The 26,540-nt window shown below is 40.3% G+C and overlaps 1 protein-coding gene across 2 annotated transcripts in view; it reads left to right on the forward strand.

The window, feature by feature from the left end:
* Positions 1-26,540, forward strand: part of WNT3A (Wnt family member 3A) — a 205,221-nt gene that overhangs the window by 136,200 nt on the left and 42,481 nt on the right. For both annotated transcript variants that reach the window (XM_069210981.1, XM_069210980.1), the window contains one exon: positions 11,915-12,156. In XM_069210981.1, the coding sequence (XP_069067082.1) occupies positions 12,030-12,156 (127 nt within the window). In that variant the 5' untranslated portion in view covers positions 11,915-12,029. The remainder of the gene's footprint in view (positions 1-11,914; positions 12,157-26,540) is intronic.

Below are 26,540 nucleotides of genomic sequence, written 5' to 3' on the forward strand. Positions count from 1 at the left end.
TAACATTGTGGGTTTAACTCCATGTTTCATGTTGTAATATTGTTTAAATCCTTCGCGTAACCATGTCACATCCATGGAGGTAGGTAACCATCCCGGATTAACTTTTGACCTCGGCTTTCTTCCACTCAATAATTTATTAAGGGAAAATCCTTTGCATGTCACTTCTGTATTTCTGTATGACAAAAGTGATTTATACACTTGTGTTACCAAACAAGAATTATTTTTCGGGGCTAACTGCATGGCCGCTTTAGGAACTCTATCAAAGCATATTACCATTCAATTTCCACTTGGAGTGCAAAGGGATGTTGTTCTCGCACATACATCACAACATTTAAATATTTCTTAGCTTCATCTGAGACATAATCTTGGGCATCCCCCCATTTTGAAAAATGTCATCAATAAATCCTAGTATTGTGTCTGTATTTATTTTCTTAATAATGCAGATCTAAAGCCACCATGAGAAAACATCAGTTGACACTAATACATATCTTTGTTTTTATCCAACTAGCCCCATGATGTCAATTGCCATCTTTTCTCAAGGAACCTTTGGGCAATCAAACACATTGCATATTGGAGGTCTCCAAGTCTTCAAAGATTTGTCCACCGAAATATATTAATTGCACTTTCTGACAATCCTTTCTATATCCTTGTCAGTGCCTGGCCACCAATTTAAGTTTAGTTACTGCAGATTTAGTTTGTATTATACCAAGGTGCCCTTCATGGCACATAGAGATGATTTTACCTCTCATAGCATAAGGAGTAGTTATTTTCCCCCTTCTGACCAGAAATCCTTCCACGTATGCCAATTCACTGCATACCTCGCAGAATGCTCTGAGTTGTCCTAATTCATTTTTATATGGCTATCCTTCCTTCAGAAAGTCTACAATTATACTCTTAGTCTTTATCATACTCTGCATGCCACTCCTCAAGATTTACTGAGTATCCCCTGTTATCAACCACCCATGCAATTTTTTCATCTTTCAATAACTCATCCTGATTCTCAAGTAATGATGTGGGTAAAAAGTCTTCAGTCACATTTTTCCAGGTAAGTAGTACACTTTGTATACAAAATCTAGTAGGCATGTTGATAATCGTGCTGACCAAGAGGACACGTTTAGCATCCCTACTGTAGTCAAAATTTTTACAAGAGGTTTATGATCACACCTGCCAATTACTTCCTTTCCCCATACGAATGAGCGAAAATGTTCCAAGTCCCATACACATGCTGAAACCTCCCTCTTCATCACTGCATAAGTTCTCTTCAGATGGGGATAAAGGTTGTGAGGCAAAAGCAATTACAAATTCAACTCCTTCACTATTCCTTTGGGATGAAACCCCCATAGAACTTTGCTACTAGCATCTGTTGTTACAATGCTGGTACACTGGGGATCAAACCTTTGCAGTGCAGGTGCAGATCAAATAGTCTCTTTGATATTGTCAAAGTCTTGATTACATTCATTTGACCACACAATTTTACATTTGCTTTTAATATTTTCTGTTTATGGAAAGTTTTCATAGAGAAGTTTCTTACAAATTTCGAAAGCAATTATACCAGTCCTAAAAATGATCTCAAAGCCTCTTTGTTCTATGGACTTGGAATGTCTTTGATAGCATACAACAAACTTTTCTTAGGTTTAACTCCACACTTCCTAATCTCATGACACAGGTAAGTTACATGTTCTTTTGCAAACTTACATTTGACATATTTCACAGTAAGACTGTAGATGTCTAAAACCTTCAGTACTTCATTTAGTATCTTGCCATGCTCTTCCTTATTTCTTCCTATAACTAAAATGTAATTTGGCAAAATAGAATCCAATTTATTTTCCCAAACAAATTGAACATAAGATGCTGGAACACAACTGCTGCAGATGCTAAGCCAAAATGCATTATTCTAAAGTGAAAGCATCCTACTTGAGTGACAAATGCTGTGCATTTCTTGCTCTCTTCTTCATGAAGAGGAAACTAGTGGTATGCAACAGATAGATCTAGAGTAGAAAACACTGCTATGTCTTTAGTCATAGTCAACTTTTCAGAAAACTGATCCACGCCAATTTGTTCTTTTAGATCACGTAAATCAATGTACATCCTCAACTTACCATTGGCTTTATGTGCAACAACTAATGGGGCTATCCATTACTCTGATTCTACTGGCTCTATAATTCCTGGATCAATTAAATGTGTTAGTTCCTTATTAACTTCATCTCTGACTGGCATAGTTACTTTTCTTACTTTGAGGACCTTTGGAATAGCATTATTCTTAAGAACGCTTTTATGTTTTCCAATCTTCCCATTGAACACATTGGACAATCTCTTCAACATCACCTTCCCAGTTACCTCTCCACTAGGACTTGTTTCCTATATTAGGATTAAAACTATATGTAAATTCCTTTGATCCAACCACCCAAGGACTGATGAACCCCTCTTTGCAACAGATAGTTTCTCACATGGTTCATTATCCTTCCACACATTTTCATTAATAATTGTGTAGGGTGACGAATTTGCTGCCATATGTAGACCAGTGCCATTCAACGTCATGAAGCACATCCGTTTGTTTCTACAATTTTCATCAGAGATGCCTAGTACTTCCTTTTCTTTCACATTCAACACACCATAGTTGTCATTTTCTTTATCACTGGATGTATTAGTACCCTCTGCCTCAATACATTTTACCTTGTCTCCGTTCTCTCTTTTTATTCTACAGACACTTGCATAGTTGACAATTTTTCAACATTCACTATATTTTTATTTTAGCACAGGATAGTTCTGGCTATACGCTAACTGGGATGTCCTGTCGCATCTGTAACATTTTAATTATTCTTTAACAGTTCTTTGCTTTTCTTTTTTCTTTTTCTTGTGAGTTTATTCACTGCTTTATAAATGGTAATTTTGGCTACTACCTCACACTCCGACTCAGTTGTTTTCTTTATCACTTTTGCACACCTTCCTGGAATTTGTGCTTTATGCACTATAGACATCACATCTTTTAATTCTGCCTCACCATTGATTCATAGGCTCTCTTGGATTGACGAATCATGGGCATGCATGATCACATTGCAGTTCTTCAACCAATCCTCCAAATCTAAAATCTACTGACAGTTTGCTCAACACTGTGACATATTCATTTCTTGCTGATTCCTGTGGAAGAATTTGTATCTGGTGACCACTATACACACTTTGGGAGAAAAATACCTGTCTAATTGTATAATAGATTCAAGAAAAATATTTCTGTCCCCCACTGCTATTTCATTAGGTAGTTGTCTATAAATTATTAAACCTTTGGGTCCCAATGAGTGCAATAATAGACTTTTTTTCCTTCTAGTGTCAATTTGTCCTCAAAATCAAAAGTTGCTGAGTAATTTTAAAAATACTCCTTCCATTGTAGCCAATGTACAGGAGGATTTCCTGGTCTGCACAAGAAATCTTTTGGGTGATCAACAGTAATACTGGTCATATTGGAAGTGGACTAGATCTAGTGTGGGCACCCTTCGCCTTCTCTTCACTACTACTGCCAACACTTTTACAATAAGAAAGACTCCTAGGTAGCACATTAATACTGAGTTGCAAATTAAGGCACTTGATTGATAAAAAACAGGTGAGAAGTTGCTAACAAGCTTAGGGACCTCACCAAAGGGTTTGCAGAGATAGTGGATCAGACATCACAAGAAACACATTATATTGCACACATGCATGTGGTGAGATGAGCACATATAAGTGCACACGCAGTGACTCCTACTACTCTGACCCTGTAGTAGTCACATGATGAGAATGCGCTGAACTGGCCAGCCTGTGCAGAGGTCTCACATGCACAATCCAGAGTCCTAACATTTCAGTGCTACATCCGATCCCAAAACTTCGATCTTTCACCAACTGTTCTTCAGCTGCATATGTGTGATGCGTGTGGGGAACGTACATCTTCAAGGACCATCTGTCTCCTCCTCAAATGAGTCACTTGCTGGGTCCGATGTCAACAGCCCACTTCTCTCAGGCCATCTCGCACCATCTGACGCAGGTTCGTCTACATAGAGTTGCGCACAACTCATCACCAGTTTTGTGTAGTAAGACACTACACACTTAAAGGTAAGTAAGCATCTTTAATATGTGACTAAGCCACCCTTTCTGCTCTAAGAGACTGCCTTTCTAAGTCAGTTCTCCTCACATTTTACCTTCTACATTCTTGCATTGGCATCACCACTACTACATTCTTGTATTGACATCACCACTATCACACTTACTATAACATCATTTCAATTTTTGTTCTTTTTAGTGAATTTCTGGAGTTTTTTTTCAACATAAAGTAGCATGTTATTACAAATGTTAGCCATAATATCAAATATATTTTCAATTTTCTTTTGAATTTTCAGTAGTGTACTTTGATCTTTCAATTGAATGCCTGTTATAAATTTCATTATTGTATGACTTTCCACATGTCCCATGGTATTCTCACTGTACTCAAAAACCAATAGGATGGATCTGCAGGAGTTTTGTGTCAGTTTTACTTTCTGTTCTGAGTCCCGCAGAAGTACCACAGTACCACCAAAAAACAAAATGTTCTGTTTGGTAAGAATGCGTGTTTTGTATTAACATTTGCGCCTAGAGATTTCATGAGGATTCCTTGAGTCTTTTTGTGAATTTGGCTCATTTTGGGGTGTCATTTTTGAGTGTTGAGGGCCCAGAGAAGTACTGCAGGACTACGGCTGGAGTACTGCACAGCCTCTGACACATGCACTAAAGGGCATCTGATCTGTTGAAATTACTGCCAATGTTTATTTAGAGGGAGTTCATGCTTTTCATGTTCATTTGGGAATAGTGCATTAGTGTACTAACATCATCTGCTGTGCCTTTGAGGGTTCATTTCAATAATGGCAACTCTTTGAGTGAGTTGAAGGATGGGTCCAGGATCAGAGAGGAAAATTTGCAAAAGCAGAAAAAGGAAACTCCTCAAGCCACCACAGAGTTTTTGGTGCAGCAATATTTTAACATACCTCCAGGGTAGAATAAAAGTCTCCTCAAAATATGACAGCTAAGTTCAAAAGGGTTATGGAGGAGGCATCAAACTCATAATCAGGACCCTCTTTTGGGTGTGGTGATTCTGTCCACACTCAAGTTCTGCAGGGGCAGTCCGACTACATTCCTGCTTACCACTTCCTGTGGGAGGTGCTGTAAGGTCATTTATGTAGGAGAGGATACATTGGTGATTGAACACCAATGTCCAGTGGACATGTAATTGTTTTTCTTTTTACCTCTCTCCAAGTCTCCAAGTACTGAAACACTGCTTTTTTTTAGTTCCACACCACCAAAAAAAGGAAAAATACAAAAAAGCTCTAAAATGAAAAAAACAAGGTTCTTTTTTAGAGCCACTCTTTTTCTAAAGTTTTATTAGTACCACAGTACTCCAGTGCTACTGTACTGGGTAAAAAGCACTATCTTAACTGGTATGTTGGAGTACTGTGGAGCAATTTAACATTTAAAATAAATATATATTGCCCAACCTAATTAGGCTTGGCTGTCTGGAAGGCATAGTCTCTCAATGAAGACTTCTGTACATGGTAAATGGTGTGCATTGTAAGGGTTTGGCCACCCAATAGGGTTGTCTGGAGGTTGAGGGTTCTCCGTGAAGATGTCTGTACAAGGCAAAGGGTGTGTGTAGTAGTGGCATAGCCACTTAATGGGGCTTTAGTGTCTGGAGGGAGTGGGCCCTCCATCAAGACTTCTGAATAAGCTGAAGGATGTGCTTTGTAGGACATGGGCACTTAACAGAACTTGGGTGTCTGGGGGGAGTGGGCTCTCTGTGAAGACTTCTGTACAAGTCAAATGGTATGGGTAGTAGGGGCGTGGACACCTAATGGGACTTGGGTGTCTGGAGGGAGAGGGCTCACTGTGAAGGCTATTTACAATGCAAAAGATGTGCATAGTGGGGGCTTGGCCTCCCATTGGGACTTGGGTGGCTGGAGGATTTAGGTCCTTCATGAATCTGTACAAGACGAAGGGTGCGCATAGTAAAAGCTTTGCCACATAATGGGGTCTGTGTGTTTGGAGGAAGTGGGATCCGCAATGTGTGTTGTAGTAGCTTTGCCACCTAATTGGGCTAGAGTGCCTGGAGGGAATGTGATCTCTGTGAAGTCTTCAGTAAAAGTTGAAGGGAGTGCATGGTAGGGGCTTGGCCACCTAACATGGTTTGTGTATCTGCAAGAGTGGGAGCTCCACCAAGATGTCTGTACAATTTTATGGCATTGTAATACCCTTTCCCATTAGTGGTGACAGGTTTGGGACCTGGTCAAATGTGACCTAGGGATGTCCATATCACTGAAAATCAGATTACTCTTACTACATGATACTTCATTCTTACCACTTTTACCCCTCAATGCTGAATGGTGGCTCTCAATAGTCGTAGTGGTAGCAAAAGTTGAGATTTTACACCCCTGGAAATCAGCAATGCCATCTTCCTAACAAATGTGGTTATCAGACATGCACAAAAAGGCGACTGAAAAAAGATCATTTGCAAACCCAACAAACAGATGTAGAAATTCAAGCATACTTGGGGCACATTCCTCCATACGCAAACACCTCAGAACATCATGACACTACCATTCATATTGTACTCCTGAGGTGGGGATCGTCACATTCCTGTACTATGTGAACACCTCACTCCAGTTAATACTTCTAGAAGAAGGGTGGGAAATACCCCACACTGTCCCCTCCCACTCTCCCTTCCCTGATTGACCACTGTCATTGCCATACATCTTTAGAATAAATAAGCACCATTTTAGCTCATACAATCACAGTGACACTTACCTGGGGACCAGGCATGTAGATAAGGTGGCACAACTGCAAAGGGGAAAGAAGATAGGACTTACACTCAGGTATAGGCTGCCCTTTTGTGAGGCCCTTTATCTGAACTCTTTCTCCAACTACTTACTCTTCAGATGTTCTTACCCTCAAGAGGTTTTTCTTGTTGTGGATTGCTCTTATTTAATCACTTTGACTTTGATTGGGACTTCTCCCCCAATGTCACATCAGAAGGCTCTTTCTTTTGCACCTATGTTTTGTGACATGTAATATAATTTTGTGCATTGTTACTTTTGTATCTTTTAGAATATGTGATTTGAAAATACAATGAAGGGTTACGATACAAAAAAAGATGTCCATAGTGGGCAAAAGGTGTGTGCGTAGTAGGGACCTGTCCACTTAACAGGACTTGGGACTCTGGAGAGAGTGGACTCTCTTTGAAGGCTTCTGTATGAGCGAAGGGTGAGCTTTGTGGGAGGTTTGCGGCTTAATAGGGATTGGGTGTCTTAAGGGAGTGGGTTCTCTGTGAAGACTTCTGTACAAGGCAAACGGTGTGCATTGTAGGGGTTGACAACCTACTGGGGATTCAGTGTCTTAAGTGGGAGTGGGTTCTCAGTGAAGACTTCTGTACAAGGCAAAGTGTGTTTGTAATAGGGACTAGGCCACCTAATGAGGCCTAGATATCTTGAGGCAATGGACTCACCATCAAGATTTCTGTACAGGCGAAGAGTGTACATAATATGAACTTCGCCACCAAATGAGACTTGGAAGTCTGCAGGACTGGGCTCCCCGTAAAGACGTCTGTACAAGGTGATAGGTGTCCATAGTAAGGGAATAACATTCTAATGGGAATTGAGTGTTTGGAGGGAGGTGACTCTGTGTAAAGACTTATATACAAGCAAAAGGGTGTCCATGGTAGGAGCATGGCTTCCTAATGAGGCTTGGGTGTCTGGAGGGAGTGGAGTCTACATGAAGACTTCTGTTCAATGTGAAGGGTTTGCATAGTAGGGGTTTGACCACTTAATGTGAAGTGAGTGACTGTAGGGAATGGGCTTTCCATGAAGATATTTGTACAAGAGGAAAGGTATGTATACTAGGGAATGGCCACCTAATAAGGCTTGGGTGGATGGAAGGAGTGGACTCTCTGTGAACACCTCTGTACAGGTGAATTGGCTACATAGTAGAGGCCTGGTTACCTGATACGGCTTGGGAGCTAGTGAAGACCGCCATGTATTCTTGTAGGACTTCTGCAAGATCATTTTTTTTTTTTATGTGTTTGTTCCTGGGGGTCACTCTAGGAGAGCCTCATAACTGCAAGGGTGTCCCTTTCATCTCATGTCAAGATTTCAGACACTGGGACCCAGTCCATGTGTTCTGTAATGGCAGCTGCAACATATCTTGTGGGGTTGCAGCAAGCCAACCAGATCAGTCAGTAACTTGGGACTACTCCAGTCCCGCCTGTCCAGAGACGGCGGTTGGGAAAAATAAAAGCCTTCTATGTTAATCAGAACTCTCTATTTTGTTTTTAAATTTATGGTCCCTCAGGATTCCTGAGGGACCAATCATGAAGACAACACCATTATTTGAACCTTCATTTCTCAAAAAAACCTTAATGTATTCATGCCAAATCAAAAAATTCACGCTTTCTATGTAATCATCTAATTTCTGCAGATGTTGGTGAAATTCAGTTCAGCCATTTTTTTCTGTAATGCTGTCTAAATTTCTGTTGGAAATTACATGGGGAAAACATGTTTTGGGGCACCCCTTTTTCCTAGTGTCTGATTGACGGATTACTGTGAAACTTTCCAGATAGGACCTGAGGTGGATGAATATCAGTTTTGGAATGCTTCATGAAGATTTTTAAAATGGTGCCAAAGTTATTGATGAAACAAAAACACTCTTCGTATGTAAATTCTGACCTAGCTATAACCATATAGTGGTGACCTCTACTGCGTAATATATGTGGGATAAAGTACCTCGGCCACACATTATCAGGATGTTGCAAGTCACAGAGGAGAGAAACGAGCTTGTGCTGGAAAATGTACAACTCTGATTGGCTGCCAGCATTTCAAACCAGGAGGTGTTGTCAGCCATCTTGGGACTCAGCTTCAGCCAAGTCCCACAAAAAAAAAAAAAAGAGACAAGGAACCAGGGAAGAGTCACCCTGACCCAGTGGCTCTGGTGTGTTGAGAGCAGAAAAATATATATCTTTTTAAGTTTCCTGCAAATTCACGACTATGTTGTGAATTAAAATAAAAATAAAAAAACAAGTGTGGGCTCCTGTGCTTGTTTTTTACAAGCCACTGTGTGGGTCAGGTCCCGGGGCACTTACATTTTCTATGCAAGGGTACGCTCGGCAGCCCTGTAGCCCTGGGGACCGTCAAGGTACTTGGGCATTGAATGTAAATAATGTGGGGGCCACGCAGCCTCCCCACAGTCCTGAAGACCGCCACCTCCCCGGGGCTTTAAACTGAAAAATGCTGGGGGCGCCCAGGTCAGGTGATTATAGGGGTTGGTGAGTGAATTGGTATGCAAGTGGCCACATGGGTGGGTGGGTGTGTGAGTGCCTGTACAGGTGAGTGAGTGGGTGTGTCAGTGGTTGTATGGGTGAGTGAATGGTTGTGTAAGTGATTGTATCAAGGACTGAGTGGCTGTGCCAGTGACTGTATGTTTGAGAGTGTGAGTGTGTTAGTGGTTGTATGTGTGAAGGAGTGGGTGTGTCAGTGGCTGTGTAGGCCTGTTAGTGTGTATGTGAGTGGTTGCATGGATGTATGACTGGATGTGTGAGTGGCTGTATGGGTCTGTGAGTGGGTGTGTGAGTAGCTGTATGAGTGTGTGAATAGCTGACTTAGTACTGTATGTGTGAGTCAGTGGTTGTGTCAGTTGTTGTGTGAGTGAGTCAGTGGATCTGTGTTAGTTTTATGGGCCTGTGCATGAATATGTGAGTAGCTGTGTGTGTGTGTGTGTGTGGATGTACGAGAGTTTGTATGCAGGTAAGAGTGGGTGTGTGAGTGATTCTGTGGATGATGTGATCAGTGATGTCATTTGAGATGTCATCAGTGGTCATTGACTACGTCATGAGTAATGTAATATCTGAGGTCATAAGCAGTGCATTTAGCTCAGGTAGCTATAACTGCTGAATTTCTATGTTTTTGCACGTGTGAAATGTAAGCCTAACTATAACCTCCCTGTAACCTTTGATTTTTTTAATTGAAAAAATAAATTATTTATATATATATATATATATATATATATATATATATATATATATATATATATTTACTAAATAGTCATTCCTTATCATATTTCAGTCTTCCCTGGATTCATTTGTAAATATGACGACGCCACCACCAATTCGAAACCAGCAGTTCCATTTATTTAAATGCATGAAGTATAAAGTGCTGAGTGCAAATCCAAGACAAATAGCGACGCATTTTGCCTTCTACTGGCCATAGAGTTACACACAACCACAGTGTATTTAAATCATGTGACTACCCAATCTACCAATTAAAATCTAGTTACTACTTGATCGCTAATTACTCCACTGTATGGGTACCCTTTAGTTTTTTTCTTTTTTCTCTTTATTTCTCTGATGGCGGTGAGAATATTTAGAACAATCATAACTATTCGTGATTGCTCATGTCCATGTTTAATACCTGATTTCAAATGTTGAAACTAACGGGATAAAGTACCTTGTACTCACTTTTTAACAGCAAGGTATACAAAAACATGTCAAGATAAATTCCAATGTAATGTTCTCACCCCCATTACCAACCTCTTCAGTTGACTCATATATGTAAATTTCAACTTACCATCAAAAATAGCTGAATAGGAATCCTTATATTGGTAAAGTATATATATATAAACTGGAAGGTGATCTAACTTTTTTAATTGACAAATACATTTTTCTTTTCAATTTGTCCAGAAATATCTCATTCTAGATATATCATTCATCAAAGCCTAAAGAACTCTCTATCTCTTTCCCTCTACCTCTCTTTCATCTCAATTTCTCTCTTTCAATCTTTTTCTCCCTCTTACACACCCATTCATAACCTTATGCATCCACTCGCAGACCGACTCAGACACTCACGCACCCACTCACAGACCCACTCAGACCCTCATGCACCCATTCACAGCCCCACTCACTCTCACACCTACTCACAGATCCACTCAGACACTCAAGCAAGCACTCACAGACCTAGACAGACACTCTCACAGCCACTCTCACTCCCAGATACACCATCTCACACCTACTCTCACACCCAGAGAGACAGTTTGTGCGCGGCATGGGGTTGGGTGGTCATAGGGGGTTGGCCACAAGGCCTGGCCGTAGGGCCTGGAAGCAGGCCAGGTCTTGTGGGTAACCCCCACCATGCACAGCCTTTGGTTTTGTGTAGCAGCGGCTGGATTAACGTATAGTAATAAAAAAAACATAGACCTTCACTAAAAAAAACAAAGGTTACAGGACGATATAGTTAGGAAATAGAATATAAAAAAAATTGAAATTCACTAAAAAAACAAAGGTTACAGGGACGTTATAGTTAGGCTCACATGTCACACATACAAAAATCAGTGACATTTATTGCTATAATTAGAGTTACCTCAAGTAACCATAACCTATGTACTAAGATAATTATAACTCATGCCCTCGCCATGCACTGCTAATTACCCCACAGTTTACGGCATTCATGACACCTTTAAGAACATCATTGATAATATCAATGTGATATCTGCAGTAAAGCTTTTGATGAAAAAACTGTGCATGGCGGGGACGAGAGTTATAGTTACTTTAGGGCACGAGTTATAGTTACTTGATATAACTCTAACAGGTGAAGTTCTATGGTTTTGTATGTTTGAAACGGGAGCCTAACTATAATGTGCCTGTAACCTTTGTTTTTTTAAGTGAAAAAAAATAATAATAAAATATATATACATATATATATATATATATATATATATATATATATATATATATATATATATAATATAGTGATTGTCATTGTTTTATATCATGACTTCAAAGTGATGTGGTAATATTTGTAATAAACATAAATGTCATTTCAGTGCACTTCTAGACATGTGTTCGTAATTTAAGAACAACTTATTTTCCTTCTTCCTTCTAAAGGTCATTAGCCATTGGTCATCAATATTCATCACTCGGCACACAGCCCATCCTTTGCGGCAGCATCCCAGGGTTGGTGCCTAAACAGCTGCGCTTCTGTCGAAACTATGTTGAGATTATGCCAAGCGTGGCAGAAGGTGTGAAAATTGGTATTCAAGAATGTCAGCATCAGTTTCGGGGGCGAAGGTGGAACTGCACGACCGTGAATGACAATCTGGCCATTTTTGGGCCCGTCTTGGACAAAGGTAACTAAGAGCACATGAAGGCAACATCTATTCAATTACAAACTGTAATTGCGTTTTTTATTTATGGTATTCATACAAATGTTGCTGTGCTGCCTTGCATGAAAGGGAGAAAGCAGAACAGTGTCATTTCTACTTGGGTATGGCTCTGTTTTCCTCTTTACCTGCATTGGTGCACTTTAAGCTATCCTTTGCCACCATGCATATCCTTGCACCATAGTGCTAGGTGTGTACATTTTGGTCATTATATGTTTTGTACTGGAATGGGCCCCTTCCAGTACAAAACCTATGCTTATACTTTGGGTGTGCTGTTCAGTACAGCACACATGCAAAGATGGAAAAAAGTGGAGAATTTTAAAACTTGCTCTACTGTTGGCACTGTTGGCCCAAATCCTGCATACAAATTTTACTAGATAGGGATGTGCATCATAAGCCATGGTTGGTTGCTTGGAAATACCAATGTATGACCCATTGTTTATCCCCTTAAGGCTAAGTGGTGCAATGTAGCGTATAGCGCTACTTTGAATTACATTGGGGAACTTTCAATTGCAAATCATTCAAAAATTCTTCATTTGGTCCTCAGCCAAAAAAGATGCAAAATACAAAAAATGGAAAACAATTTCCACATTAAACAATAACATAAATACACATGATTAATTTGTGCACATATTTTCCTGTGATCATATCGTTAGAAAAGCTCATAATAGATTGGACTATATTTTAAATGAAGTTTTAATACACTGAACTACTGAAAAACTAATAGCAGCAGTTGAAAGTTTTGTAATAAGTTAAAAGCTGATTTATAGCAACTAATATTAAAATTATGAAACAAGATAAAGGTAGTAGAAACTATATCCTAAGTAATGAATAAAATTGACAAAACATAAGAAGTGCATTGTTTATTGTAGTGAACAGCCTTCACAAGGACAACATGGCAAATTGTTCCATAGGCCTTTCTGTAGAAAAGATACTAAAACAAGTAAAACATTCGATCTGAAAGGAGTTAATAAAAACCTATGAAAACTATGAGGGGTGGATAAAAGATAAAGCTCTATAGTGTTGGACGTTGATCTTGCAAGATAAACATTGACAGTTGATTTTCATAACTCGTTTGAAATTCTACTGTCCTGGTATTGGCCCAAAAGCAGGGCTTTCAGTGACTTTTTCATGCTCAACTTAACAGAAGATGATGAAGAAAACATGTCAGACAATCCTAACCAGTCATACCCTTATTTTACTTGCATTAGCCAGGGAACACAGTACCCTACTGTACTGTGAGTGAGAGCCCATAGCATATTATTAAACTGTTAAAAGAGGTCTCATCTTTGGTCCAGGTAATAAACCAGGCCATCATTGGTTGCAGTTTAATTAGATCCTCTGATATGATAAGTCCCAACTCAGCGCAGCAAATGAAAGAGGATGTTCTCCTTGGGACTGCCAATAATCTATGTAAAAAAGCATTTTCACTCCTTAAATCTCTTTCAGTGAACAGTATGCCCAGATGTCGGCCCCATGATTTACAATGGGGATGAATTTCAAATAATAAGTTATTAATGTCTCCCTGAGTGGTTTAGATCCCAATTTATTGGAAAATCCAAACATAGTCTCCAGAGATCTTTCAAACTTCTGTAGCCTAGTACTCCTTAGAAAGACCCAAGTAAGGTAAGAATCAAAAGTGATCCCTAGATATTGGAAGGTCTTTACTTGATGAAGGTGGGTTGCCTCCACTTGATGGCATCTGATCTTAGTGGCCCTACAGCCACAACAATAAAATACGATTTAGCTAAGTTTTATTTTGAAATCCAAATTCTTCATGAAGATGACAAAAGAATCAAGTAGATACTGAATCCTGTTGGCCGTGTGGGCTACCAGGACTGCATCATTTGCATAAAAGAGGATGTGAACCAAACTGGAGCCTATCAAAGTCACATCCCCAGAAAATGGACAATTAGAGGGTCTACCCCTATTGATAACATGATATGCTATAAATTAGATCAGTTAACCAGGTCGAAAGCAGAGGAGAAATCAATAATTGCTAAGTACGTTGACTCTCCTTTAGCTACATTGTATTTAGAGGTCAAAAAAGGTTGAGACATTGTTCAATCGTACCCGGATGTGGTGAAAGCCATACTGAGCCTCAGACAGAAAGAATTCTCTTTTGCCCATTCTTTTAACTTGGCCAAAATAACTTTACTTGCCACTTTGATTCTGAATCCAAAAGAGATATTGGTCTGTAACATGAGGGCTCGGCTTTAGTCCTCTTTTTGAAATTAGCACTATAAAAGAATGAGGCCATAATTGAGGGGTTCTGGATTCTGCTGTAATGTTTAACACATTGGTAATTAGTGGGGCCCATAGGTTCAAAATATTAAAAAACATGTCTACTCAGACCTCATCTTGACAAAGCGCCTACCACTTTACGCATATGGAAATAGCTGATCTAACAGCGGCCAGTTCAAGAGAAACAAAATTAACTGCTACGATAGCCAATACTGCAGGTAGCTACTCACTAAATAGTCAGAAGCATACATTTCGCTAAAATGTTCTTCTCAATGGGAAGTGGGAATGATCACAGTTGAAACAGGTGAAGAGCTCCCTCTGAAGTATGGAGTGTTGCCCACCCACCAGAATTCGCTGTTGTTGCAGAGTGCACTAGCATGCTGTAGGGAGGCTCATGCTTCAACCCTGAAAGATGGTGTTCTACTCTCCAAGGCTTTCTTATAATCTGACTTACACATACAGATAGCATCCACTGAGTGGGGTTCCTACTTTAAGACTACCATCAAGTTCCTATAATCAAGATTACAGGTCTTATCAAATGAACTATGAGGTTTTGCAGGGTATTGAAAAGGAGGACCAGTCAAAAGGTTTTGAAGTGCTTTGCCAATAGACTCAAATGCATTCAGAATAATTAATAGATCATTTGCTCCTCCAGACATACCATGAAATTAACATGTGAAAGTTGTGTTAGGACCCAAAATGTTTTAGATGCATCAACGTTGGGCCATTTGTGTGTGTTGCTTTGCTCTGGGGAGGTTTTATAGAACTGCTACAGATGTGCTTAATTGCCATTATTAATGGGTTATGATCATTTGTAAAATGCACAGAGATCTAGTAATCCAATAAAAAAGGGTGCCAGACCTCTAAAAGCAAAAATGAAATCTATAGGCGATGAAAGACCTCTTCTAGTGACAGTAGGAACCCTCACGGGATTAATATTACGAATGTCTGATATACAAAACAAGCCATATTTCATAATTGTTTAAGCCATTACCAAATGTGTTCTGTTCAAAGTGAGTGAGATTCAAACCGTCAGGATTACCTAAACCACAAATGGCAGACATGAGTGGAGAAAGTTGCATATTACAATCCCCTCACCAATTAATGAAAGGTCACTTCATTGTCCTTAAAAAGATGAGATAAGCTAGAGACATAGAGGATTTAATAGCATCCCTCATTATGATGGTAAGAATTATTATAATAGTTTATCACTATTGTCTTACCTAAGCCTCAACCCGAAACACGTAACAATTGATAGTGCAGTGATTCATTTGAGACAGAAGCCCCTTTAATAGAGATAAAGTGAAATGTTAGAGTAGCCAAACCATCTTTAGCCCTTCTCCTCTGTGAAGGAGTGGCTGGAACATCATGTGCAATAATTCTGTCAACAAAAAAAGGTCAGTAGCACATGTTTCTTGCAAACAAATTAGATCAGACTAGGTAATGAAAGTTAACCAATGAGGGTTTTCTAACTTGGAACTGGCTCCCACCACAATCTACAAAACACACTCTGCCAAAACCCCGACGCGCACGGCACGGGTTTATTCGCTCCACAAATACTTGAGACTTATCATGGCCATCATTTGCATATAATATTTGATTTCTCCCAAGGACTCATGACTACCAGCAGCTTGATCTATGTACCTTTCGTGTTTACATATAATGTTTTATATACATCTGAAGCCTTGACAAAGTCTTGAAGACGAAACACGTGTTGGCTGTTTTGCTGTATGGACTTATTGTTACATTCGAACATCCTATTGTAACTTTGACCATTTATCACCATCTGGCTTCTCTGGACACATGGTCATTTTGTACAACGCAGTCTTTTGATTGAGATTTCTACTTTCTACCTGCACTTATAATAAATATCTACACATCATCTTCCAAGAACGAACTTTCTATTTATTCTTGAACATTATCAGGATCAGGATTCATGCTATTGGTGTGCCCTAGCCACTCTTCTTTCAATATTTAGGCAATCACCCACTCTTCAGTGTGTGGCCCTCCGACACCTGTTGTGGCAGGTGTTAGGGCTAGCCTGGCACCCAACACCATATTGTTTAAATTTTATGACTTCGCTTGGATTTCACTATTGACATACGCTTTGCAGATGTGCAAGCACTCTCTGGCATCCGCCACCTTCTTCGCCTGACCATCACTATAACCCTGTCACTCTTTTTATTCAGCCTTTTAACTCAGGCCAGACTTCCTTCTGATCATAATTTAGCTGAGCAACATAAGTCACACAAATGACATAGGGAGGCAGGTGTTAGCTGCAGGCGTGGGAATAGCCTACAAGGTTGTCCTGACATGGTAGATGAGTGGGCGAATGGTATTGTAACAGAGATATACTGAAGGCCTGAAGTGTCTATTGCACCCTGAGTACTAAGACCTTTCTGAGAGCCGCACTAACCAGTCTAGCAACCTGTGCCTTGCCTGACTAGAACCCTACTAAAGTAGTGCAAGTAGAAGTAATAAAGTCACTTCTTGGCCAAGCCTTCACCTCTCTCTTTGGCCTCAACCTCTCCGTTCAGTGACGCCCACAGGGCTACTGTGTGCCCCCTCCCTTTTCCCCAGTTTCAACACAACTTTGATTTCGAAAACAATTTGAATAAGCTTTGTCAAAGAAAGCTCAATATCAGGAAATTTGGAAGACTAAATTAAATTCATTTTGTGTGTAAATGTCTCCAGCTGTGACCCCAGTTTGTGAGCAAGAACAGACTCTTGATTAAAATGAATAGAGGCTGATGGAATCCTGTTTCCAATGGAGCTAGCCAGAGAACAATTTGCTGCTGCCTTTTGCCACGTAATGACTGTTTGGTTTTGGCCAATGGAGGATTGTTAAAATGAAATCTAACCCGTATTTGATCAATAAAGAGGTGTTTCCTACACCCGGGTTAGGGCCTAGCTTAGCAGGGGGAACAGTACTGAGAATCCCTGGGGGTGGAGCTGAAAACCATGAGCACTTTGGAGTTCACCAAAGAACTCTTTACAGCTCCCAAACTTTCTTCAACTGACCTAATTTCTTTGTTCGGGGCTGCGACTGCACTAGCTAAAACGTTTCGTAAAGAAGGAGCTGCAAAAGTCTTACCATCCAAGGATGTTGTGGCCTTCGTTTTCCTCATGATGTGGTAAGCTCCAGTGAAAAAGGCTGGCCAGCCCAGCCTCTGCTGGGCAACGATGGGTGCAGAAGAGCCCGCTTTTGTCCCATTCTCTGCCCAGGTTGTGCCTAGATGCATCTTGCACAGGCCCCATGCTGCAGATGTTGACCAGCCCTTTTATGGGCTTGTTTAACTGCTCCCCTCATCCGGGAGGAGGAGCAGTTGATCCTGGGACTCTAAGTCTCTTCAACACCAATAGCAGCAGTGTGCCCCTTGCCACAGGAGTTGGACAGCCCTTTAACAGGTGTGATCCACTTCCCCCCTCCATCCAAGGAAAGCAGCACATCACCCTGGGACTTGGAGTCCCTTCAAAACCAATCAATCAATCAGTCAGTTTTTGTAGAGCGCGGCTAATCCCCTGTGAGGGTCTCAAGGTGCTGGCAAAAGCAGCAGCAGTGTGTTCCATGCCGAGTCAAGCAGCCCGTTTGTGGGCCTGTTAAGCACTTTCCTTCGGTCAGGAGATGCAACAGGTGATCCTGGGACTCAAATTTCCTTCGACAGCAGCTGTGTGTGATCCCACACAGCGGGAGTCGGTCAGCCTTTTTGAGAGCTTTTTTAGCTTCTCCCCTACAGCCAGGCAGCTCCTTCTCTTCATCCAGGAAAAGCAGCAGGTGACCCTAGGACTCAAAGTCCTTACAACAACAGCACCAGTGTCCTCAAGGCAAATCATGATGTGCGTAGGAAATTAAATAACATCACAACACTTTGCATTAGGTTTGCATCACTTTTGTGATGCAAACCTGGTGCAATGTGTCAGTAAAACGGGCACCCAGTTTTCCAGACATTGGGAAGTTTGAGAACACTAGTCCAGATTTTATCAGCTAAGAATTGTGGGTGGTAAAAATTGCATGAGGCTTTGGCTGCAGCAGCAGCCAATCCTTATCCTCTAATCCGTGTCAACCATTTTCTTTGCAGTGCTTCCCACTGACAAACCTATTCTTCCCGTTCTCTTCCCTACCCTCCCAGCCTCCTTCTCTCCACTGTTATACTTCATGGAAAGCACTGCTCGCATTTACCACCTGCTCAAAGCGGGTGGTACATGGGAGCATTAAACCCCTGTGAACATAGAATACTATGAGGAATTCTGCACAGGAGGTCCATTTCCGCACAGTTATTTTCTATTCTGAAGCATCTAACTCATACTAGGTAGAATTCCATGTGTACATCACAGTCTGTAATGCTACTTTTGGCTGCTGGGAATCTCCACATGCAATACTGCCCAACTGATGATCACTGTGTCACTGGAATTAGTCTATACCCAACTGATGAGACCTAACTGGGGCAAAACTGGTCTTGAGTTGCTTGTGTTCAAGTTCTAGGAGGACCTGGCCTTGCAGTTCGGGCTGAGCCTTTTCCAATGCAGCACGGTCAAGACTGATTTGCTTATGACTGGGTCCAAACTGAGGTGGCACAGTGTGTAAAAAAATTATGGAGTGGAATGCAATCCGAATAATTATCACTGGCTGAGATTAATTCAAGCATTCCATGAAACACTTTTTTGTATACTTTAGTGTATCACTCTTAGTAGAATGGGTGTGCACAGATGTGGGACCTGTGCACACTATGTCACTGGAATCAAACTGTACCTGGCTGAAGACCCCTAACTAGGACAAAAACGGTTGTTAGTTGCTTGTGTTTGAGATCAGGAAGGACCTGGCCTTGGAGTTCGGGCTGGACTGTTTCTAATATAGCAAGATCAAGACTGAGTCCAATCTGAGGTGACATGGTGTGCAAAATAACGATCGACTAGGATGTGGCCTGAATGAATACCAGTTGCTGAGATGAATTCAAGCATTCCATCCATCACTTTTATTATATACTTTAATGTAACTCATAATCAGGGTCTAAGTCTTAGTCTTTCTCTGGTAATACCACAAGACTCTGGAACTCAATTCCTCTGTCTGTCTACACTACTACCTGTCTAACTACATTCAAAATTAAACTTATTTTTCGAAATTACTTCCAAGTTGTGCCTAAGATAACACAGCCTTTGTCTCTCTGCCATCTGGATGTTTAACCTGTCACTCCCCATCCCTGGCTTGTGCATTCTTTCTAGACATCCTCTGTCCCTGACCTCCTACCCCCTCTAGTTAATATACGATCTTATCCTGTCCTTTCTTTTCCTTTCCTCCTGGTGGCTTCCTTTTTTATGTGTACCTTCCTGCATTCATGCAATTGCCACCCTACCTGGCCCACTTTTATTCTTCATTCTTTAATATTTTGTATTCTCTCTTTGAGGTTGTTACACATTTAGACCTATTATCTCTGTTTGTTTTACTTCTCTGATGAGTTTCTTCTTGGTGTCTCCTTATTGTACTGTACTGCATTGCTCCTCTGTTAAAGCGTTCTAATGCCCCCAGAACAGGTTTGTGCTCTATGAAAAGATATACATAAATATCCATGTGCTTGTGACTGAAGGTGTATAAATTAGATATGAAGAAATAGAGCAGATCCAGGATCTATTTTTGCAGTCTGAGCTAACCAGTTTTCAATTTTATGAATGATTCTTACTTAATCCGCAACTTGACTGTGAGCTACTTATGCATTAGGGTTGTGTTTGTATATTTAGGAATGTTGTAGATGATTTGGCAACTGGATTAGTGTTTCCTTAAATCACAAAGTAGATTTATTGTCAAGAATTCTAGTTGTAGGGTATGGCTATAATTTATCTTGCGTTCTCTCTCAATCTAATATCAACACTAGGAGCCTTCCCTTTGAAGGGACATATAGAGACAGCAAATTTAAGTCACATGCATGCCTCTTTGTACTGCTCATATTCAAAAAGGAATTACATTGTTGACAGAAGTATTGAAGATACTAGTCACATGGGGGGAATTATTTTGTTGGAATTACTCTTGGTCCTGGCTAGAAAGTGTTGATGTTTAGACAAAGGAAACATTTAAAATAAGTATCTGTTCATGTTGTAGTAGTGAGAAATGAGTGTTCGGAGTCTCTTTGCCACAACATAGATTTACTTGTATTTTGAAAATTACAACAGTCAGAAGTGTAGGTGTGGACATCTATGTTTATGTTAGATAGAAGGTTGTTTAGCAAATGTTGACCTATCTGTCTGCTAATTCCCTACATTTTTCTAAGAAAGATTTGTAGATCAATGGTGTAGCCACCCCTGAAAGGTCCTTTCACAACATCTTGGTGGAGATTCTTCTACTTCCAGTGGTTTGGAGCCAATTATTTACAACTAAGAATGAAGGCTTAGTTACTCATCAAGTTCTGAAGTCATTAGTTGAATTGTGGTAACATACTCTAACTTTTATGTTAAAATGACATTTTTTAATATTGCCATATTTTTGGCTAGATGGATGTTCTGGACATGAGTTTGACATTCTAGCATTAGCATGTTCCATGCATGTTTTATTTTGTTTGCAATGGTGTTGTTAATGAATGTTGCCATAAACAGTGACATTATTTAACGGTAGGGATCACTCCAATACTTCACCCTTAGTGGAGTGATGATACTGGAGTTGAGGACTCGCACAACTCTCCCACTCACCACTAAACCTGCAGCAGTTGCTCAATCTTTCCTACAAGCAACTTTCACTACTTTCAGCAACAATTGATGACCCCTTGATTAGTAGTAACTTAACTTTCCGACTCCTCTTTCACATCATTTTGAAAGCGTTAAGCTAAATCTCCTACCTGTTGATTTCTCCACGACCCTATATTCAGCCTACTCCCTTTTACGCTTTAAATCACCTTCCTTAGCAAAATCTCATCCTCATTAGGCATCTACTAAGTACTACATAAGGCTAGTACTAAATTGTTTCTTCGCTGTTTTTACTTTCCTCTTCCACATACAGTCACACATCACTGAATCCCTTATTGGCTTTTAGAATTGGATTTCACTTGACTCTTGAATGTGGAACTCGCCCCAGACCAAAATCCTCTACTTTTCTATCACTTTTATTACAAGCACCTTTAAACCTCTCCATCCTCCAGATCGTTCATAAAAAAATTGCAGGAAACTTGGACTACTCCTTAAATCTACTTTGCCACATATTTGGGGCCATAATAAGAATAAAACCTGCCTTCCCTTTGGTTAAAGCCAGCAAAAGCCCAAATTAATGTGTCTTTGAAGGCAAAAGTAGGTTACTGAAGTAGCCTACTCATGGTGCTGCCCATGTGCTCCTTCTTACCATTAGAAAAAGTTATTAATATTAATGCACAACATTCAAATGCTCTTTAACCATCCCTCTTTCGTTTTCAAGCCGGGTTGAGCTGGCCACAAGCATTTCTCTGATTACATTATTGAAGTGAGTCTTTAAAGTGGGCTAAGGCAAATCTCCAGCATAACTATCCCAAATACTGTGCTGTTATCCTACCGGACCACATGGGCTAGACATCTAGCTTCAAAATCTGAATCCAAATATATTCCTGTTTTGCATGCCGCTATTGTGCAGACATTCGCTGTGCTAGATTGCCTCTTGTTTGATACTAAAATTGTTCACAGTAGTAAATGCGCTGGCACACCAAGGGAATGAAAAGGTTTTCATTATTTCTCTGGTACTTGCAAACTGAATTAAAGTGGTGGTGCCACATTGTTAGAATAGGTAGATGCTTCTATTGTTCGCACAGATGGCTAAGAATGTCACTAATATGTTCAGATGGCATACCTTTCTTGAAATGTGCCGTTCACTTATTCATCTCTCCAATAGAAAACACGAAATTTAAGCAAGTCTGGTTGCTTCTAATAGAAACCTCCAGTTTAAAAATATGAATATTATTATTAACATCATTTCCAGTAGCACCAAGAAGAAGCACGTACTTACGTCCAGAAGGTATTTCATCATTAGATTATTTTTAATGTTGTAATCACCCAAATAAATTCAATCATTCCCACCTTTCCCACCTTCTCCTACATGAAGTTTAATTCAGAAGGATATCTCAATTGCCTGCAAGGGCCCAATGATGGGGCTGCCATAGAAAATGTAAAAATGTCGTGGAAATATAAACATTCCAAGCAAATATACAGACATAATGATGTGGTAGTGCTGTGTCATACTTATATGCACAGTACGTTCAACTATTAGTAACAGATCGTATTGCTTCCTCAGTCCACTTCTCAGGTGCCATTTTCATACAATTTTGACATTTTAATCATGGGGTTGTGTATGGTAGTTTGCTTATGTTTCTTTGTAACCTTAGTTAAATGTCCAGCTTAGTAATGGTTCATGTTGGTTAATGTGAAAGGAAAATAAGTTTCATTCTATTCAAGGTCTTTAATGGTAGTGCAGGGCCGGTTTTCACCTAGCTGGGTGGTTTGTGTCCTTTAGTTCGATCAGTGCCGATTGTTTTCTAGGCTACTTATGCCTAGAATGTTGTCCGTTTTAGGTTATTGTATGATTTAAGCTATCTCGACATAAGCAATGTGTTGTGCTCTGTGGCTGGGTATTGATGATACCGTTGTTTACAGTCGCTTGCTGCCCGTCCCCGAGCGTTCCATTGATGAGCGGTTTGAACACGCTGGGCCAAAGGGCAGAGCGACGCGTCAACGGCGGCTTGTTGTGTCATACGCATGGATATTAATAAACGCTTAAACGAATATATTTTCGTGTTCAGTGTGTTTTCACCGTCAATTACAACATTATTTTTAACAACGGTATCATACATACCCAGCCACAGAGCACAACATATTAATAAGGTGTAAGTTTGTGCGGTGTGGTGGGTTGTGCAGTTGAGTTGGCAGTGCTGTGCCAACTGTATAGTTTTTGTGCTGTAATGTGAGCGTGACCATGTTGTGGTATTTGTCAAGCATGCTCTTGTTTCAAAAAAGTGATTTATACGTACAAGTAGAAATGTACTGTATATTGCGTACTGTTGAGTGAAAGGCGCTGTCTGGTTTTCATGTAGTGACTGGGAGGTTCAGCCTAATGTGCATAGATACACAGTTATATTTGACATATCCATAGCAGGTAACTTAACACTGTAAAACTGACCTGGATCCATTGTATTTTTGTGTTTTTAAGTACATTGAATAAGTTGCACAGAAACCCTGCTCAAAAATCTACAGACATTGCCACCATGTTGTAGACTGACATAAATACGTGCTGGTGCTACGCACCAGGAAACACCGGCACACATTACGCACTACTGTTCATCTTGTTGAATAAACTCTGGGTGAAGAGTCAGACCGGCAAGATGTCAGGGCACTAAAGCAGGCATTGTTTTGTACCCATGAAGAAGTGTATGAAACTCTATGCAATGGGATTAAATGATGGCCCATGATGCAAGACTCTAGGCCTCAATCCCAGGTTACCTACTAGAGCAAACTCCATGGTCCTGGTCAGGCTATCATGTCTCCATCTACCTCACCTTTGTGTCTGTCAGAAAAGATAGGAGTGCTTAGAAACAAGCTAACGCGCTTGTGTTTGTTGCTATATAAATAGCTAGATAATTGAACATTAAACAGTTGGTAATACTTGGGCCTGTTGCCGATTGAGCTGACAACTGCCCAAAGACCGTGAGCTCTGTGGCTGAGGGTACTGCTTGGGCTTGTGTACTCAGCTGAATGTGATAATGAATTCTAAACACCTTTACGATCACAAACCATGCAGTTCTCAACATCCAAAGCCTGCAACTGAAAAGGGGCTTTTTTGATGTACAAAAGCAGTGATTCACAAAGGGGAATGGTCCGCTTTGGACTCCTTCACCTTTGTGAATCTTGCAAAAAAATGTAGGGCGAGTTGCAAGTGGCCCACAGGAATACTGCCAAATCAGTGAAATTTCTTGAAAAAAAGAAAGATTTTTTTTTTAAACGCAGTCCAATTTTCTATACATATCTATGTATGTGTGTGTGTGTGTGTGTGTGTGTATATATATATATATATATATATATATGAATATATATGATAGATAGATATTTTGAACGCAATTGCACACATGGTGGTTTGCTGGCCTTGCAGGCCACTATCCCTGTGATTGTGGCAGTTTGGCCAAATGAAGGGGGGTGCAAATGAATATTAATTAGGCATGTTGTACCGCAAGCTCCAGCGATTCACTATTTATGAACCTACCTAATTGCATAAACCGGTTTCCAAAATACTATTCCACTCGCAAAAGGTCAATGTGCAATTTCTGACCACTTTTTGGTAGTCTGATAACAGTACGGGCCCCTTTTTCTGCAAGCAACTAGAGCACCTGACCACAGACATCATGACAAAGGCACAATGTAGCTACATACAGCTATGCAGAGAGCATAAGCAACCCTTAGGAAGCAAGATAGCGAGTGGATTGTCAATCAAAAGTAAGGACAGGTGGCAAGGGTGTCCCACTAAATCAGTGCAGGCAAAACAAAGGTCCTTCATGGAATGGTCTAAATTACTCATACACCCATTGCTTCTGGCTAAGCAAGATAGCGAGTGGATTGTCAATCAAAAGTAAGGACAGGTGGCAAGGGCGTCCCACTAAATCAGTACAGGCAAAACAAAGGTCCTTCATGTAATGGTCTAAATTACTTATACACCCATTGCTTCTGGCTAAGTTATGATGTGCCCAGTGAGTAAAATTGGGAAAAATACAACTTAGTGATTTTTTGAGTCCACACTCAGCCAGTTCTCAGCATTTCATTGTTTCATTTGCAAATGATTTCCACAGCACGATTGACGTGGTCCATTTCAGAATTCATATCTTCTTCAAGTGCATTTGCTTACCTTATAAATAATTAGCATATGGCAGAAACAGTAAATGAGTAATATGACACAGAGGGCCTGAATTAGAACTTGACGGACGGATTACTCCGTCACAATAGTGATGGATATCCTGTCCGCTGAATTCTAAATCCCATAGGACATAATGGAATTAAGATTTCGGCAGACAGGATATCTGTCACCGTTGTGACAGAGTAACCCATCAGCCAAAATGTAAATCAGGCCCAGAATCGTATTTACATAATTGCCAAGTACTGTTGTGGGAAAGAATCAGTGGCCCTCCATTAGTTTCCTTTTTGTTGCCAGCCTAATCCCTTAGGAGGTTAGTATTAATTAATGTGGAGTATCTTGATTCCATTTGACAGAGAGATTACATGTAGTCTTCTAAAGGTTGAGGTATGTTTTGGAGAAAAGGCAAGTTTTAATTTCTCTTATGAGTTCTATGAAGCACTTATCCTTATTTTCTTGGGCAGATTGCTCCATTCGTCTGAAGCCTGTGATTAAGAAGATCTTCTACATTTGCTGTTTCTTCTGAGAGGAGGGCTTATTTGCTGCAGGGCAATTCCTTATCTAAGGTTTCTCCTTTGGATGTAGAGTTTGCATTTGGATTGGATATAAAACATACTAGTGCTGTGGGTTACCCTGTGAGTGATGCAGAGTGATCTGAGGGATATTTGTCTTTCAGCAGGTAACCAGTGGACGACCTGGAATCTTGTATTCCTTGAAGTTTGTTGATTACACACTGTATAAGACACAGGCTGAGCCTGTTGTCATAGTCGAAACAGGGCAGTGCTAGGGTGCTAGGGCTGTTGAGTTTTGGAACCAGGTTAAAAATCATCAGTCAACATCAGTGATTAATTTTTGGGTGTTTTGTTTGATGGGAACCCCATTTTGCATTTTGGATGAGCCTTGGGAATGGCAATGACACTTGTCACTGTTGGCATCATAAATACATAATAATAGAGCTCCCTGCATCCAAAAAGAAAATTTGCAGTGTCCACAATGATGGATATTTCCAGGACAGGCAACTTTAACATGTCTTGGTCCAGGGATTCGTTTTTCCTTATGTGGAAGATGTTGCTGTATATCTTGATCTGATACACAGATTAGAATTTGCCAGCTGCTCAGAAAAATGTGAACGAATAGTGAAGGGAGGCTGGGACGATTTCATAAGTGAAGAATGTTGTACCTAGAGGGAGAATTCAGCCACACTTCAGTTCTCTTTCACTCACAGGCAGGTTAAAAAAATCACATTCTTTTACAGCTCCCTGAGGGGAAA

The sequence above is a fragment of the Pleurodeles waltl genome, chromosome 10, assembly GCF_031143425.1.
Source record: "Pleurodeles waltl isolate 20211129_DDA chromosome 10, aPleWal1.hap1.20221129, whole genome shotgun sequence".
NCBI lineage: Eukaryota > Metazoa > Chordata > Amphibia > Caudata > Salamandridae > Pleurodeles > Pleurodeles waltl.